Genomic DNA, 16,722 nt, shown 5'->3' with positions numbered 1-16,722 from the left:
AATGCAATTACTAAGCTAACGACAATAAATGTACTCAGACATTTGCTGAATTAAATGTGTTCAGTAATGTAAAAGACACCGGAAAATTAAGAATTGGACACAGGGGAATGTGCTCATAATTATGCTCCCTCTGGTGAGCTGTGCTTTACCTGAAGCAAGTTACCTTTAATCATCTGCACGGATATCTTTGATCTCAAATTCCCTAAATAAAATATTTAGTTGTTTGTATGCTGCCATTACCTGGTCATTATAACCTTTTTTATATGTATTGATTTTATTCACATAATGTAAAAATGTCTTAACATTCATACTGTCCACATGCTTCAGGGCACTTAAAGTAACCTTATAATTAATCTTCAAAGTGAATCTTTGCTGATAGGTGAGAATAACGACACAAATTAGCCATGTAACTTTACTGCTGGCCAGATGGTTTTTAAATTATGTTACAAATTAATTAGATCCTTCTTTGGAAATTGTAAGTGCTGCAGATCAATTTCCATTGGACTGATAACAACACCCACACCACCTGTCTTTGCCGTTAGATGAAATTGTGATTTCAACAATGTAAGTACCTTAAAATTTGCTTGATGAAGTGTTACGTAAAAACTTCAACAGTGATAATTCACAGATCCATCACAGTGACGTGCATTAATGGCATGCCTTCAGGTTGATTACTAGTATTGTATTACTTGTGTGAATCATGGCTGCTTCATTGGAAATGATTTGAAGATGGCCTGAAGGCTTTCTGAGCTGCTGAGAAGCTAATGATTGTCTTTGTTCAACTTCCTCTCAGTATTGTAAGATGGAATCCATGTTTATTAAGAGGAGAATTTGACATCATTGCTGGCTGTATAATGTTTGGATACCTTCTAAATTTCTCTTCATGTGGCACCTCTTGGATGCTGTGCAGAGTTTTTGTCCATGTTCAAACTGAGACATTCTTCATTTCCTTCTACTGAAAGCTTTATATTTTGGTAACTTTGAAAAAAGGACAAGCAGGTGCATCCTTAATATTATTGCCTTTTTAATTTGCCATTTTTTTAAGCTGCCAAGTCAGTTTTTGTTGGAAACCATCTGATTTCAACACTGCTACCACTGCCCTGATAAGTGGAAGATGGGAGTGAGTTTCAAATTTGAGCAGCCCCTTTCCCAGACACCACAGTATTTAAGGTGATGATTTAGCCATTGGTTTGGATCATGCTTCTAAGTAGGCTGTTGTGAAAGTCCAGATGACTTCAGTGCCATGACTTGGTTTTAACCTCAGTGCAGGAGTGTTGTGCCAATTGCTGCTGAGTAATAGCAGCTGGACAGAAGATACCCAGACTGAAACTGACTGTGTGGGCCAGAGGGAGCAGGAATGATCTTAAATGTTGCTCAAAATGATCATCCACAAAGTGTGAATCCCAGAGTCTTCCTCTCATCATATCCCTGTGAATATGTTGTCACTGTTTGTTGAAATTTAAAATTAAATTTGGTTAATTTGTATGTGTTGTCCAGGTTATTCTCTGTTGTTCCCTTTGGTAGAATTTCAGTTAGTTGTTTCATACATACTAGAATTGGTTTTCTATCCCTTTTCTTAAACATAGTCTTTTCTGGTCGTGTTTAATAATCAAGCTCATTTTGGATTCCTTCTGTAGATCATTTAATTTCCTTCAAGAAATAGCTTTGTATTTGATCCTTGAATAAAGTGGAAGTTAAACATCAGTTCTATTACGTAACTGCTAAGGGTTATTTTGTCATGGAGGAAAATGAAAGATGTGTATTGTGATGGATGTATAGATAGAACTGCTATTTTCTTGATTAGGTAGCATCATAACTACTTGAGCATATTATATTTGATCCTCCAAAGCATGCAATTTTGAGTAATGCACACAACAATACAGAATGGAAACAGACCCTTCGGCCCTGCACTGACACATTTTTGCTCTTTCATACCAAAACTGTTTTCACTTGAAGGATCTGTATCAGTTTATTCCCTTGCTACTCCTATATTTTTCCAGGTACTTCTTGGATGCTGCTTTTGTGTCTGCTTCCACCAACACGTATGGCAGTCCATTCCAGGCACTCACCATGCTTTGTGTGAAAATCTTAACTTGCACATTTCTGTTGAAACCTCCCCCACCCCCTGCACCTTGAACTTGTGTCTCTCACCCTAGGAAAAGGCCTCATACTTGCCACTCCCCATGCCATTCACAAACTTTTAAACTTTTATCAGGTTGCCCCTCAATGTCCTGTGTTCTGTTCTTCGTCGCTAAAATTCCCCATACATCCTGGAAAACCTTTTCTGTACCCTCTCCAAAGCATCCACATCCTCCTCGTCGTATGGTGATCAGAACTGCTCGCAACATTCCAAGTGTGGCCTAACTAGAGTTCTATAAGGCTGCAGCATAACTTGCCTATCCTTATTCTCAATGCTCCTTCCAATGAAGGCAAGCATGCCACAGGCCTTTTTGTCCACTGTCTGTGCTCCTTCAGTGATCTATGGACCTGCACACCCAGCTCCTTCTACATATCAATAGACCTAAAGGTTCTGCCATTCAGTGTATAATTTCCACTTGTATTTGTCCTTCAAAAATGCATTCCCTCACACTTGTCCGGATTAAACTCCACGTGCCATTTTTCTGCCCATGCCTTTAACTGTAATGCAGGATGAGATGTGCCTTGGACTGCTTTGAAAGTCAGATTTTTCAGTGCCTGAAGGGGTGTTATTTTCACCAAATTTTGATTTATTGTAAAGAATTAGGCAGATTTGTTTTGACTTGATGCTTGCTATATCGATGTTCTGAATGGGAAAGAAACAGCATTGCTTACTTTTAACTTTTTTGGTAAGTACACAATTTCAAAATTTACTACTTTCCCTGACCTCACCAGAATCGAAATGGAAGCAGGCCATTTGACCCATTGAGTCCACACTAACGCTATGAAGAGTATCCCACCCAGACCCAACCCCTGTAATCCTGCATTTTCCCATGGCTAATCCACCTAGCTTGCACAGTATGGGCAGTTTAGCACGGTCATTCTACCTAAGCTGCACATTAGATTAGATTTGATGACTTACAGTGTGGAAACAGGCCCTTCGGTCCAACAAGTCCACACCGACCTGCCGAAGCGCAACCCACCCAGACCCATTCCCCTACATTTACCCCTTCACCTAACACTACGGGCAATTTGGAATGGCCAATTCACCTAACCTGCACATTTTTGGATTGTGGGAGGAAACCGGAGCACCCGGAGGAAACCCACGCAGACACGGGGAGAATGTACAAACTCCATACACAGTCACCTGAGCCCAGGTTTCTGATACTGAGGCAGCAGTGCTAACCACTGTGCCACCGTGCCGCCCATCTTTGGACTGAGGGAAGAAACCCGAGCACCCGGAGGAAACCCACGCAGACATGGGGAGAATGTACAAACTCCATACACAGTCACCTGAGCCCAGGTTTCTGATACTGAGGCAGCAGTGCTACCCTCTAAGCCACTGTGCTGCATCAGTGCATAAATATTATGCAAATATTGTTGGAGTTTATTTTCTGCCTTTGGGGTCAAGAAAGTATTGCATGTCTCAAGGAATATACTTTGTGGTATTAGATGTATCTTGGACTTTTTCTTTTAACCTTTTCAGTTCACAACTTGCTTTTATACACACAGCCAAATAACACACACTTTGTTTAGGGAGTGATGAAGATGCAAAAATGTATTTAGTCTTAATTTTGGTTTACATGTTTTCGTATTCTGAAACACAATGGAGTATAGATAAACCATTAAGAACCTTAATAAACATTCACTCAGCACTTCTGTCTCTGTGTAATTTGTAAGTAAATCTCAGCACTGTCAATCTTACTGTGCCATCTGCTTTGTGTAATAATGTTACGCTCTAAACCTTGTTGATGCAGTTGTTCCACTTCAGGGACAAGGAAATTTCAGATTTGCAGATCGGTTTAGTATTAGACTAAATGTTTATTTTGTTAAGATCAGATTATTATTTTGGGCCTGATCCTTGGTAAATGCCATGTGGCATTCAGGGTCCTTTATTGTGGTGAACAGCATGCAAAATTTAGCTATTTCGTATTTGTCATGTGTGTTGTCAGGATGATAGAAATGTTTTTGTTAACTATTCCCTGGAAGTTCCTGCCACACTCTTTTGTCTTGTATTGACTGGTGAAACACAACCAAATTTAGGTTGCAGTTTAGGATCTCATCGGACAGCGTTGTCCACTCTTTTCAAAAAATAGTGGGTTCTCATTTGTTGCAATCCAGTGGGTACTAATGAAAACCCGATTACCTCTTTAGCTTGTTCATTTAATAAGCCCAAGGCTTTATCTAATTATTTTATGTATATTTATGTGTATATGAAACATTGGATTTGGAAGCTTTTATTTGGGCTTTTATTAATATTGAAAGTTTTCAGTTTTTAAAGTGCACATTGTGCTCAATTTAAATTATTATTTTAGGCTGTTCAGAACTTTTGAACAGTTGCTTTATTTCTACGCTTTGTAGAAGATTTGTATGTTTGTCTGAAATAGGAGCTATAATTGTGACTTACGGATTGCTTTTCTTTGGGTTCTTTTTGTAATTATTTTTAGCATTTGACAGGAAAGTTACTTTACATTATGGATAGATATTTTGACATTGCACAATTCTAAAATAGATCTGGAAGTGATGGTGACCTTTACCCTGTTCAGTCATTGCAGACCAGCAGTTAAGAAAGAAAACCTGAGGTGCGCAGCCAATTGAATAGAATGCATTTCTGAAGCTGTTATGCTGGCGCTACATGGTGCTCTAGGATGGGTGATTTCTAATGTACTGTTCAGTTCTCGATGTTGAAACACAGGAAAGTTATCAAAGACCTGGAGAGTGTAGAAAACAGCAGAAATACTGATAATTTTAGGCTAAAAAGCCATGGGTGGATCAGTTAAAAACAAGTTCTGAATTCAAGTTCATGAAATATTTGCTGCAGAATGATTTAATATTTGGTACAGTTTTCCATGGTAATAGAGGTTAGAAGATGATTATTTAAATGTTAGAGTTGCTTTAATAGAAGAGCTGAAGGCTTGTATGAACTAAAACTAAAACAATTTAGCAATGCTGGGAATTTCGAACATCTTTTGAAGCTACTAAACATAAAAGATGGATTTGGTATTTCAAGTTTAACTTTATTAGCCTGCGATAACAAACAAAAACATCTGCATATGTATGTCTGTGATGTACTGCAGATATGATCTGTCGAGCACTAAATAGTAAGTCGAACATTGAGAAAACATCTGAGAGCAAAGCAGAAGCCAGCGGTGAAGATATTGCTTGATTACATTCGACGTTCACTGACCTTTGCAAATGCTGAACATCTATCCCTTCTAGCAAAATCTAATTTGTTTCAGAAACATCAGTAATATAAAAAGAGGCATGGGGATAAGGAAAATATTAAAGCAAATATCAGTGGTATGCATTTGCCAATTACCGATTTTGGACTTCACAGAAATTCAGCAGAACCACTACTTGACCAATTATATTTTCTATGTTTGCCATTTTTAACTTTGAGAGGAAGTGAAGCTCATTTGAAGTTAGCAATTTGGTGGACGATGTTTTGCTCATTTTTAAACATTCCTTTCCTCTATTTATGGTCATTTCTATTCCCTTCTTTGTAAAGTTGCAGTTCGCAGCTATTGTGCAGTGGTTGATTGACAATGTTTAGGCAGTTTTTAACTATTGAGATCTTTGAATGGTGTTCAACTATTCTATACTGGAAAATAGCAGTTTTAGACTTCAGGAACTTTTGTAAAAACTTGCTTTAACCAATATCTATTTTTTATTGTGATAGGAGGCAGAATTAAACTTGTTTAGAATTTCTGTAATGTAAAATATATCAAAAAGTGGGAAATAAAATATAACTACCTTCTATGTTATCAGTATTTGCTACCATTTTAGCTTTTATTTCTCCAAACATGGTGCCTCTTGGGCATTTGGAGACCATTTGTACACACTTTGCACACACATAGGATTAATTGACTGTCTTGTTGAGAACAGACGGGAGAGTTTGACTTGCTGTTTAATCTTTAACATGCAAAGAATGAGCTGAACTGTTGAATGTTTTGCCTTTCACTTCGTGTGTGTGTGTGTGTGTGTGTGTGTGTGTGTGTGTGTGTGTGTGTGTGTGTGTGTGTGTGTGAGAGAGAAATTCTGCACATGCACACTTTGAAACACCCTGCCAGTTTAAAACATGGCTCACAAATAAATGAATGCATGAGATGGGATTATATATCTGGCGGGGGTACTGAGCATGTGCATTTTGGGGATGTCAACAACTATTTTCTTGTGGATTACTAACCCAGCACTGTTACCACCATGCCACCAACACCCCCATTTGATAATTGTCCTGTTTCTACTTACTGTTTTCTAAAACTCTTTTCTTCTAAATCGAAGAGTGAATCGAAGGGAGAATTTTTGGAAAACCATTAGTCAAATCAGAAGATAACGCTAACCAACTCTCAAACTCTTCCACCCAAATTAAGCATAGCAAATAAAAAGGGAGGAATTAAGGTACCATCCCTATCACTAAAAGAAATATTAGACAAACTAATGGGGCCAAAGACAGGAATATCTTGTATCCTAGCATCTTAAAAGAGGTAAACATAGTTTGGTGGACACATTGTCATTTCACAAAAATCAATAGATTCTGGAGAGGTAATAACAGATTGGAAAATTGCTTACACAACACACTTATTCATAAAAGGACAGAGGCATAAGTGGGTAACTGTAGGTCATTAAGTCTGACATCTGTTTTTGGAAAAGTATTGGCATCAATCATTAAGGAAATAATTGCAGAAAATTTGAAAAGTCAATACCTAATCAAGTAGAGTCAGCATGGTTTCATGAAATGCAATTTATTAGAATTTCTCAAGTCTCCACCAACATGGGTACAGGGAAATCGGTAGATGTTCAGTATTTAGACTTCCAGAAGGTGTTTGGCTTTGAAAAATGTTAAGCCTTACAATAAAGAGCACAAAGTGTTGGAGGTAGCGTGGATAGAGATTTGGCCAATGGGCTGGAAATGGAGTAGGGAAAAATAATTATTTTTAAGGTTGGTCACTCTTGACCAGTGGGGTTGCGTGGGGATCAGTGTTGGGACCATGACACTATACAATACATGCTAATGACTTAGAGGAAATAAGTGAATACACTGTAGCTAAATTTGCAGACAACACAATATGGGGAAAGGCAGATTGCAAGAGGGATATTGATAGGTAGCTTTGGGCAAAACGTTGGCAAATTGCATGTATTATGTGAAAATTTGAAGGTCATTTTGAAAGCGAGGACAAAAGAACAGAATATTATTTAAATGGAGGAGAACTGCAGAAAGCTGCAACGCAAAGGGATTGGGGATACTTGTGCATAGAAAACAGAAACTATTATGTTGGTACAGCAGGTAATCACAAAGGCTATTGGGATGTTGGTGCTTATTTCAAGGGATTGGGCTATAAGAGTAGGGAAGTCTTACTGTAACTGTACAAGGTGCTGATGAGACCACATCTGGAGTACAGAGTGTAGTTTTGGTGCTCTTATTTAAAAAAAGGTATCATTTCATTGAAGGCAGCTCAGAGCAAGTTCACTAGGATGATCCATGGTATGGAGGATTGTCTTATAAGCAAATGCTAAACAGGAGAGGACTCTATTCATTGCAATTTAGAAGTCTGGAAGTGATCTTATTGAAACATATAGGTTTACTTCGGGGCTTAGCAGGGTAAAATGTTGAGAAGTTGGTTCCCCTCATGGGAGTGTCGATCAGAGGGCATAGTCTCAGAATAAAGGAACACCAATTTAAGACTGAGATTAGGAGGAATTTATTCTGAGAGTTGTGTGTCTTTGGAACTCCTTGCTACAGTGAGCTGTGGAGCAACTCCTTGTATATATTTAGACTGAGAATAGATGGATTCCTAATGAGTCTGGGAATCCAGGGTAATGGGAAAACAACAGGAAAGTGGACGTGAGGAATTTAGGATCAGTCGTGATTCTCTTGAATGGTGGAGCAGGCTTGATGGACCAAGCAGCATATTCCTGTTGCTATTTCTTATGGTTTTATAGTTTAATTGCTATTTTGCAGCCAGTGACTTCCAAACACTTCACAATAGTACACAGCTTGAATATTGATGAAAACAACTGGGCACTCTTCAAGATCGAAAGTGATGGCTTTGGGGGTGTTCTTGACTTTGTATGATATACAGTGAAAAACGATTTGATCATCGCCATCATGTGGAATAATGATTTTTATCATTCACCCCATTTCCTTGAACCAAATGGCTTGAGTCCCATTTATGAAGTTACCTAGTCAACCTCTCATTACTCTGGATGGATAAAAAATGCTGATAAGTTTTAACAATTTAAGATAGTTGTTTTAAGCTCCTACAATAAGAGTGATATTCACTGTAACTGGATTCGAGTCAGAAAGACGTTCTGCATGTCATTAAAAAAATGATATGGTATATAAATTTCAGTGCCTGTGTGATGCCAAATATATAAAATGAGAATCCCAAAGACTGTTGTTTTAAATAATATATCTATTTTGTTGTTTTCAACAATCAGAATACTAACTCTATCTAACCTGTCACTTTTGCAAAATTTGCAACACAGCTCCAACATTACATGTTATTGCTAAAAATTCCTGAGTGAAGAATTGTAAATTAAGATTTTCAGTCGGTCACATGTATGGTATACTTCAGTGCTGTAGGTGACTTCATACATCAGGTTTTGACTAATCAGTCAACCTGCCTGGTTTAAAATCGAGAACCTGGCAGTTAACTGCCTGTTATCATTAGCTGGTTAACGAGACCTGTACCAATTGGAGTCCACTTGCCAGCCATGCAATACTATTTTCATACAGTGTAAATGTTGGCTTCCCCCCTAAATTCATATTCTTGTGAAATAACTTGAGTGCAAAACTAAAAGCTTTGACTAAATGAATGTTCTGTTTGAGGAGAACTTCAAATATCTGAGTTACCCTCCTAAAATAGGTGAGTTGTGAGTGTGGCGCTGGAAAAGCACAGCGGGTCAGGTAGCATCCGAAGAGCAGGTGAAGCAACGTTTCGGACGTAAGCCCTTCTTCAGGAATGAGACTTGTCGACTTGGGAGCTGAGAGATAAATGGGACAGGGAGGGGAAGGTAGCTGAGTACGTGATAGATGAAGGTGGGGGAAGAAGGTGGTAGGTGGGACAGGAGGGTGGAGCAGATAGATGGGAAAGGTGATGGACAGGTCAAGAGGGCAATGCCGGGTTGGAGGCTTGGGACTGGGATATGTGGGAGGAGGAGAAATGAGGAAACTGGTGAAATCCCCACTGATTATGTGGCTGCAAGGTCCCAAGGAGGAATATGATACCTGCACCAACCAACCCCATCACTCCCTGGCTGAACACTTCAACTCCTCCTTCCGCTCTGCCAAGGACATCAGGTCTTGGCCTGCCTTCATTGCAAAACCCTTACCACCGCACACCTGGAGGAAGAATGCCTCATATTTCGCCTCCAACTCGACACCACTCTCTTGACCTGTTCATTGACTTTGCCATCTATCTGCTCCTCCCTCCTCTCCCACCTATTGCCTTATCCCCCACCTTCATCTCCCTATCGCATTCCCAGCTACCTTCCCGCCAATCTCACCCCCTCCCATTTGTCTCTCAGCTCCCCAGCCCACAAGCCTCATTCCTGATGAAGGGCCTATGCCCGAAACGTCGATTCTCCTGCTCTTCGGGTGCTGCCTGACCTGCAGTGCTTTTCCAGCGCCACACTCTCGAATCTGATCTCCAGTATTCGCAGTTCTCACTTTCTCCTAAAATAGGTGTGAGGCTCCTTGAGTGTGCCAATCAGGTCCCTGGTCTCAAACTAGGTTGAAAAGCCTGCCCATACAGGTAATGTGCATTCTGTTCAGTTTTTGCAGATTTATAGTGGCCATTTCATAGTTCCTCATAGGGTCAGTTACATTACGTGATGGTAATATTGTGCAGTCAGAACGACGGGTTTACAAAGGCTTTTGCATTATGGAAGTGTCAATTATAATGGAACATGTCAACTTGAAATATGCAAAAATTTAATAACAAAACAAGTTGCAGTTTTAATCATTCATTCCTTGCTAATGATCACACTAAATAGACTATATCTACAACAATCGATCTTTTTGTCATGCAGGTATTCATTTAAAACAATTGTAGATGTTTAAAAGTGAATTAATTCATATACAAGGTTGCTATAAATAACACTCCACATAAGGTACATGCCAGATAGTTTTTAGTTGAAGATAGTTGGTGTTTCCCTGAGGTAGTTTTTCTCCGTGGTTACATTGAGTAAGCTGGACTGTGGATTTCAACAGATTTAAAGTTTTGCTCAGAAATATCACATGGAGAGAAGCTTTGGAGACTGCAGTTGGGTTTGAAACTCAGCACGAGATGATCAGCATTGAAAACTCAACCAAGCCCCACCAAAGCTTAGTGGTCACCCCCATCATTCCATTGAGTGATTAGCCTCAATCCTCTGTTGTGTCCGCGCACACACTTTCAATCTTCAACCCTTCACAGTAGATCTTGGCTTGCTTTATTGATCAGCGGGCTAGAATACAGAACCTTCACAATACTTTGCTGACAGATCCACTCCAATATCACACAATTGAGTGAATTAGTTTTTGCATTGTTCTTCAACTGATCATTAGTTTTTAAGTTTCACCTTCACTGTAAAATTTTAACAATTGGACTTTCTGCTTTAAGTCATGTAGTAGTGACATTTATCTCACGCAGTCATGCTACGATGCACTGCTGTCAAGTCTTTGCGAAACCTCCACTTACTTCGCTATTAATAATGAATAGCGTCTCCTTCTTGCACCACCCATAGCCATATTTAATGGCCTTTCTGGCATGTTTATTTAGTAAAATAAAACTACCTTTGTACTGGAAAGCCCCAAAATCCCAAGATAAGGCCAGTATGTGAGACTGTCGGTGGTGTTGCAGACCAGCTGCATTCAATGGATTTTAGATCAGAGCAAGCCGCAGCACTTGGCTGAAATAGCATACGTGATAGCAAGTGACCCAGTGACCCTGTCACTGACCCTCTTGGATTTTCTGGGGCAATTAATGTATTATTTCTGGGTTCCAACAGAGTTTGGGTCAATTTTCTTAGAGGGATGAACATTGAAGTCCTGCTTGAAAGGAAAACGGCCAGTGGATACAGTCCAGAACTGGTCAAAAGTATTTTGGGGTACAGATTTCCTGTGCAAATTGACTTGAGGGTACATTCAAAAGCAATCTTTTGAGTTTGAAGGTTATTTCAGTCTTTAGGCATGTGGTTAAAAGATACCTGACCGATATGAAGGATCTTAATTTATAGTAATAGTTTCGAGCCATTATTGTAATGTACAAAGATGCCCGCAAATTAATGTTAATGATGAAAGATAAAAATTAATTGAATCATGTGATTTTGGTGCATATCCAAAATTTGCTTTGTGATAAAATTTGTATGTTGCTCAAGCATCATTGCAGATTAAAACAAAAGAGGTCCAAATAGAGTTGGATAGCATTTTGATGGTTATAGATAAAATTGGTCACCCATCTCCCATGTTGAGTGTAATGCTGAGGAATAAATTTTAAATTGCTAATACTTCTGCATTTTAAAGTGTGTAATGTCTTTATTTTCCTTTCAGTTACCAAGATGTGTCTATTGACATGAATGCCTCAGCATCTTTTGTGGGTACATCTTTAGAATTGTCCAAGAGTGTCGGTGATAAATCAAGTGAAGAGGTAATGCATTATGCAGACCATGATATAGATGATGAAAATGCCACTCTTGAAGTTGCAGAAGATGCACAAGAAGAAATGGAGGGCTACGTACATGTCGAATACGCTGATGAGGAAGAAGGTGTGGAGTATGAAGATGATACACAGCTTGGAGACGACCAAATCGATTATCCAGCAGAACAGGGGGAAGAAATGTACAATGATGAAGTGTTAGACCTTGAAATCAATGACCCTCTAGATGATGAATTTCAAGTAAGTCCTTTTCTGTTGTATCATTTCAGATAACACTTCATCAGGATCCAGGCTGATTTTAAAACTATTTCTGTCCCAGGGGATGTGTGAAAATTAGACCTATTATCACTTGCTGTCAGTTTCTTTATCTCCTGTCTGACAAAGTTTATGTTGACAGCTTGTTTGGAGGTAGGCAATACTCTTCTGACAGGCTTAGAGACTGTTTGGCATTATGACCTTGAGGGTTGTATCTTTGTGAAAAAGCCTGCATTGTCTGATGCAGATACACTGCCAATTGTCAAGCACAGTTAAGGTGAAAGGTTTTTTATCAGCAGATTGGATGGGATCTGATTGAGCCCTGTAAAGGTGCATAGATTACTGACCTCTTCAGAATGTTAATTCTCAGAAATGATTGATGTTCTCTGCATCCTTTCTTTCAGTACATTGCCGCTTTAAACTGAATAAAGAGATTAACTCTTAGCTTTTGAGATGATCTCCTAGTGTAGAAGCATTTATCATCATTAACTGGTAAAAACCACAAGTCAGTGCATTTTGAATGGGAACAGAAAGTGTTATAAATCTCTCATAACAAGGAAAATTATTTTTGGAAAAATGATTAAAGCTGACATTTGACCAAAAATTTACATTATTTCAAGTAATGTAATTTCAAAGCATTTTGTATACCTTGTGAGAAGTGATTTCAGAATCTTCTAAAATTGGTTTCAGTGAATTATGAGGGGGGAAAAAAAATCCAGTTTAATTAAGCTTTGAAGCATTTTAAATTTTATTTCTGTTCCATCCCAAATATCTCACTTCTGTTATGATTGATCAGAATAATTTACCGTCGCTGTTGTGGATGCTCAATTCTGTTTCTGCCAAGAAGTGTTCTTAGCAATGCAGGAAAATACCCTTTACAGTGTCCTATTCAAGGCCAGAAAATTTATTCTATTGGGGTCGGCATGAATATCTGTCAAACTGATGTGAATTTGAGTCTCCAGACTGTTAACATTATAACCTCCGGTGAATCTTTTTGGCTGTAAAAATGATGATGGAAAATATACATTTGCTGATGTCATAAGGAGCGTCTTTTTAATTGGTTAAAATGTATAATTGGACTATGGTAACAGAACTTTAAATATGCCTTGAGCACATCTTAGATACAGACCATCTTGAACATGATGCATGCAAGTAAGTGGAAAGATTAAAGATGTCAATTTTTCATCATTCTTGCCTCTTGCCTTGACCACAGAAGAATTTAAACATGATGTTTGGTGCATATGTTTTCATGGATATTTTTAAGAATTGAGAAAATCCCCTCCGATTTTCCTCTGAGAAATATCTTTTGTAAACCAGGCAAATTCTGTCTGTCTTTGACAAATTAAGTACAGATAATACATTGTAAAAGCATTACATTTTATTCATTTGCAATGGTGCTAAAATAGGAGTTTAGTACTTTATAACCTAGGAACAGGTAGCGCTTTGAATCTGTTGTGCTACTTTAAAAGTTTTTCACCGTGGGCAGCTTGGCTAGGCAAGCATTTATTACCCATCCCAACTGCCTTTTAAAGACTGTGCTACACTATTGCCTTCGACTACTACCATCCTGTGATGTAGGAAACTGCAGTGGCATTAGGCAAGGAGTTCCAGGATTTTGACCCAGTGACAGTGAAGACATGGCAATAGTTTTAAAAGCCAGCATGGAGTGTGGCTTGGAGGTGGTGGTGTTCTTTTGTGCCTGCTGTCCTGGTCCTTCGATGTGGTGAAGATTTAGATTGGAAGGCTCTGTCAAAAGCGCCTTGGTAAAATGCTCAAGTTTGTTTCGTGGACACTGCTGTCACTGAAGAGAAAGTGAGGACTGCAGATGCTGGGGATCAGAGCTGGAAATGTATTGCTGGAAAAGCGCAGCAGGTCAGGCAGCATCCAAGGAACAGGAGAATCGACGTTTCGGGCCTAAGCCCTCCTTCAGGATTCCTGTTCCTTGGATGCTGCCTGACCTGCTGCGCTTTTCTAGCAACACATTCACTGCTGTCACTGAGCCTTGGTGGAGGGAGTGAATGTGGAAAGGTGGTGGATGGAGTACCAATTCAGCAGGCTTCTTTTCCCTTACGCTGCTGAGCCATGTCTTCTGTACCGACGTGCTAGGCTGCTCCCATCATTGAGAATGAAGATAACTGGATCTTCCTCCTGCTCCAGTTGTTTCATTGTCCACTATTCATTAACAGATGTAGCAGGACTGAAGAATGTAAATCTGTTCCTATGATTGTGGGTTTGTTTAGCACTGTTAGAGTGTGATGCTTTTGCTGTTTGGCTTGCAAATTCATTCTGCATTGACGCTTCGCGTTGATTTTAGTTTTAGGTACACCTGTTTCCCGTCCTGACCTACATTCCTAAACACGTTATTGAACTATGGCTTGATATGAAGTGTAGGGCATATGCCTCACTATGAGGTTACAGATTGGAATAGTGTGCAATTCATTTATTGCATGTTACAGATTACATTGCAATATGATTCTGCTTCTGCTGATGGACCACAACCCCCCTCAGATGTCTAGTTTTGAATTGCTAGAACTGTTCAAATTTATCCCATTTAGGATGGTGGTAGTTAAAGTTATGTGGAATGTAAAGATGGGGCTTCATGTCTACAATGATTCTGCAGTTGTTATTTGTATTAATATTGTCATGAGCATATGCATCTGGGAAAGGTAAATTGTTGAGGGTGAGTTGTGTGTTTTTCTCTTTTCTTCCAATCTGTTGCAGACAGTGTCTTGCAGCTAAGTCATAGGAACAGGAGTAGACCATTCAGCCCTGCCAGCTTGTTCCACCTTGAGTGAGACCATGGTTACTCTGTGGTCTAACTTCATAGATCTGTTTAGGACTTAGCCAGCTAGCTGTATAGTTCTAATCCTGGGCCTTTTTTTCTTCATTTTTGGGATGAGGATGTCACTGGCAAGGCCAGCATTTGTTGCCTCCTCCCTAATTTTCCATGAATTGGGCAGCTTGCTAGGCCATTTGAAAAATCAGTTCAGAATCACATTACTGTGGATGTGGAATCACATGTTGGTCAGGCCAGGCAAGGACAGTAGTATTCTATTCGAAAAGGCATTAGCGTGCCAGATAGGATTTTACTTCATTAATAGTTTCCTGGTTACGATAATTAATAGCACCTTTTATCTTCCAGAATTTATTTATTAAATTTGTTTAATCAGCTGTTGTTATAGAACTTCAACCTCTGTCATTAGCCTTAGCCTCAGGATTCTTGTTCAATGACATTGCTGTGAAGTCACTGTCTCTCCCTATTCTTGGTGCTGTATATGGAAGTTATGTTCATGCCACTATTCATCATTTCTCCAGTTGGAAAAACCGCTCTTCCAGTCAGAATCTGCAGTCAGTTTTGCTCCAATGCGGTCGTTCTGTTTTCATGCAATCCTGTGTTATAAAAAAATTGTATAATAGCAGCACCATTTAAACTAATATAGCTGGAATTGCATTATAACCAGTACACACAATCCCCAGTTCATCAATCTTGTTACAGTGAATTCATGTTAATGAAACACGCGTTATAGCAGAATGACCTGTACTTACCAACTAGTACTCATGCAATGTAACTCGTTATTCCCTTTGAGATTTGGTAGTCTTGCGATTTTGTTCTGATGAGTCTAAGAAACAAGGTTCAACAGCTTTTTTTCTTAAGAATATGCACGAAACAATACGAAATGAAAGGTTGAATTAAACTGAACTAGCCATGGCTTGGGTATGTAAGTCTGTAAAACCAACTGTTTCCAAGCTATAAGTTGAATATAACCAGGTCAGTAAAGGTGTTTAAGAAACATTCTGTTCCCTCTATAATAAATAGAGCTATCAATTCATTATGTGGGAACTAGATCACTTCACAATGATGCTGAGTAGTGTCTGAAATAGAAAAGAAAAAAAACAATTAGATGCACTTTCTAATATCTTGAATTACACAATTTTCTGCAAGGGTACGCTTTTTCTTCACAATCAGGATGAAGACTACACCCAGTTTTATGCCACAGACCAGGATATGCCAGAAGACCTGCAAACTCAGGACAATGAAGTCTATGAGGAAGCAAGAGCTGCAGATACACAGGAGCAAGTTGTTGAAGTTGCGCAAGAACCTGAAGAGGTAAAAGCATCAAAAATGTGAAGTGTTTTTGACTCGAGTAAATAATGGATGAATCAGCCCAGGCTCCTTTTGATGCATTTGGATTGTGAAATTAGCAGTAGTAGTCTGAGGCCCTACTATATATGGGGAATAAATAGACAACTTATAAAATATCTTCTAATGATCTCATGAAGACGTTTCCATATTAATAAAAAGATCTAGACTATAAGATCCTAGATTTGTATGATCTTCACAAAAATGCAAGTCCTCACAACAGCGAGCATTTACATAATGTTTTTAACATCAAGTGTCCAAGATACTTCACAGAAATGTTATCAAGCAATATCTTGCAACATGCCATATATCAGACTATCAGAAAAGATGACTAATGAAATCAGTATGTGTTTTAAAAGGTTTCTTAAAGGAGGGTCTGAGGATTATAGGAGGAGGAGGTCCGGAGCTCAAGACCCAGGTATGCATTCCAGCTGAAGGCATGGTCATTAGTCGTGATCTGATTAAGATCGGCAATGTCTAAGAAAGTAGGCATGGAGGAAACTGATTTTGGAGGTTAAATGACTGGAAACAGGTAACAGTGATAAGACAGCA

General features: G+C 39.0%; 1 protein-coding gene across 3 annotated transcripts in view; it reads left to right on the top strand.

Moving 5' to 3' along the window:
• Positions 1–16,722, top strand: part of rbm33a (RNA binding motif protein 33a) — a 163,721-nt gene that overhangs the window by 33,747 nt on the left and 113,252 nt on the right. For 2 of the 3 annotated variants that reach the window (XM_087987565.1, XM_087987563.1), the window contains exons 5-6: positions 11,669–12,014; positions 15,997–16,137. In XM_087987565.1, the coding sequence (XP_087843691.1) occupies positions 11,669–12,014; positions 15,997–16,137 (487 nt within the window). The remainder of the gene's footprint in view (positions 1–11,668; positions 12,015–15,996; positions 16,138–16,722) is intronic. The other variant, XM_087987564.1, reaches the window with a different exon arrangement.

This window comes from Chiloscyllium plagiosum, unplaced genomic scaffold, assembly GCF_037043375.1.
Source record: "Chiloscyllium plagiosum isolate Xiang-an unplaced genomic scaffold, Cpla_swu_hap1 HiC_scaffold_5, whole genome shotgun sequence".
Taxonomy (NCBI): domain Eukaryota; kingdom Metazoa; phylum Chordata; class Chondrichthyes; order Orectolobiformes; family Hemiscylliidae; genus Chiloscyllium; species Chiloscyllium plagiosum.
This window is presented reverse-complemented; position numbering and strand designations above follow the sequence as displayed.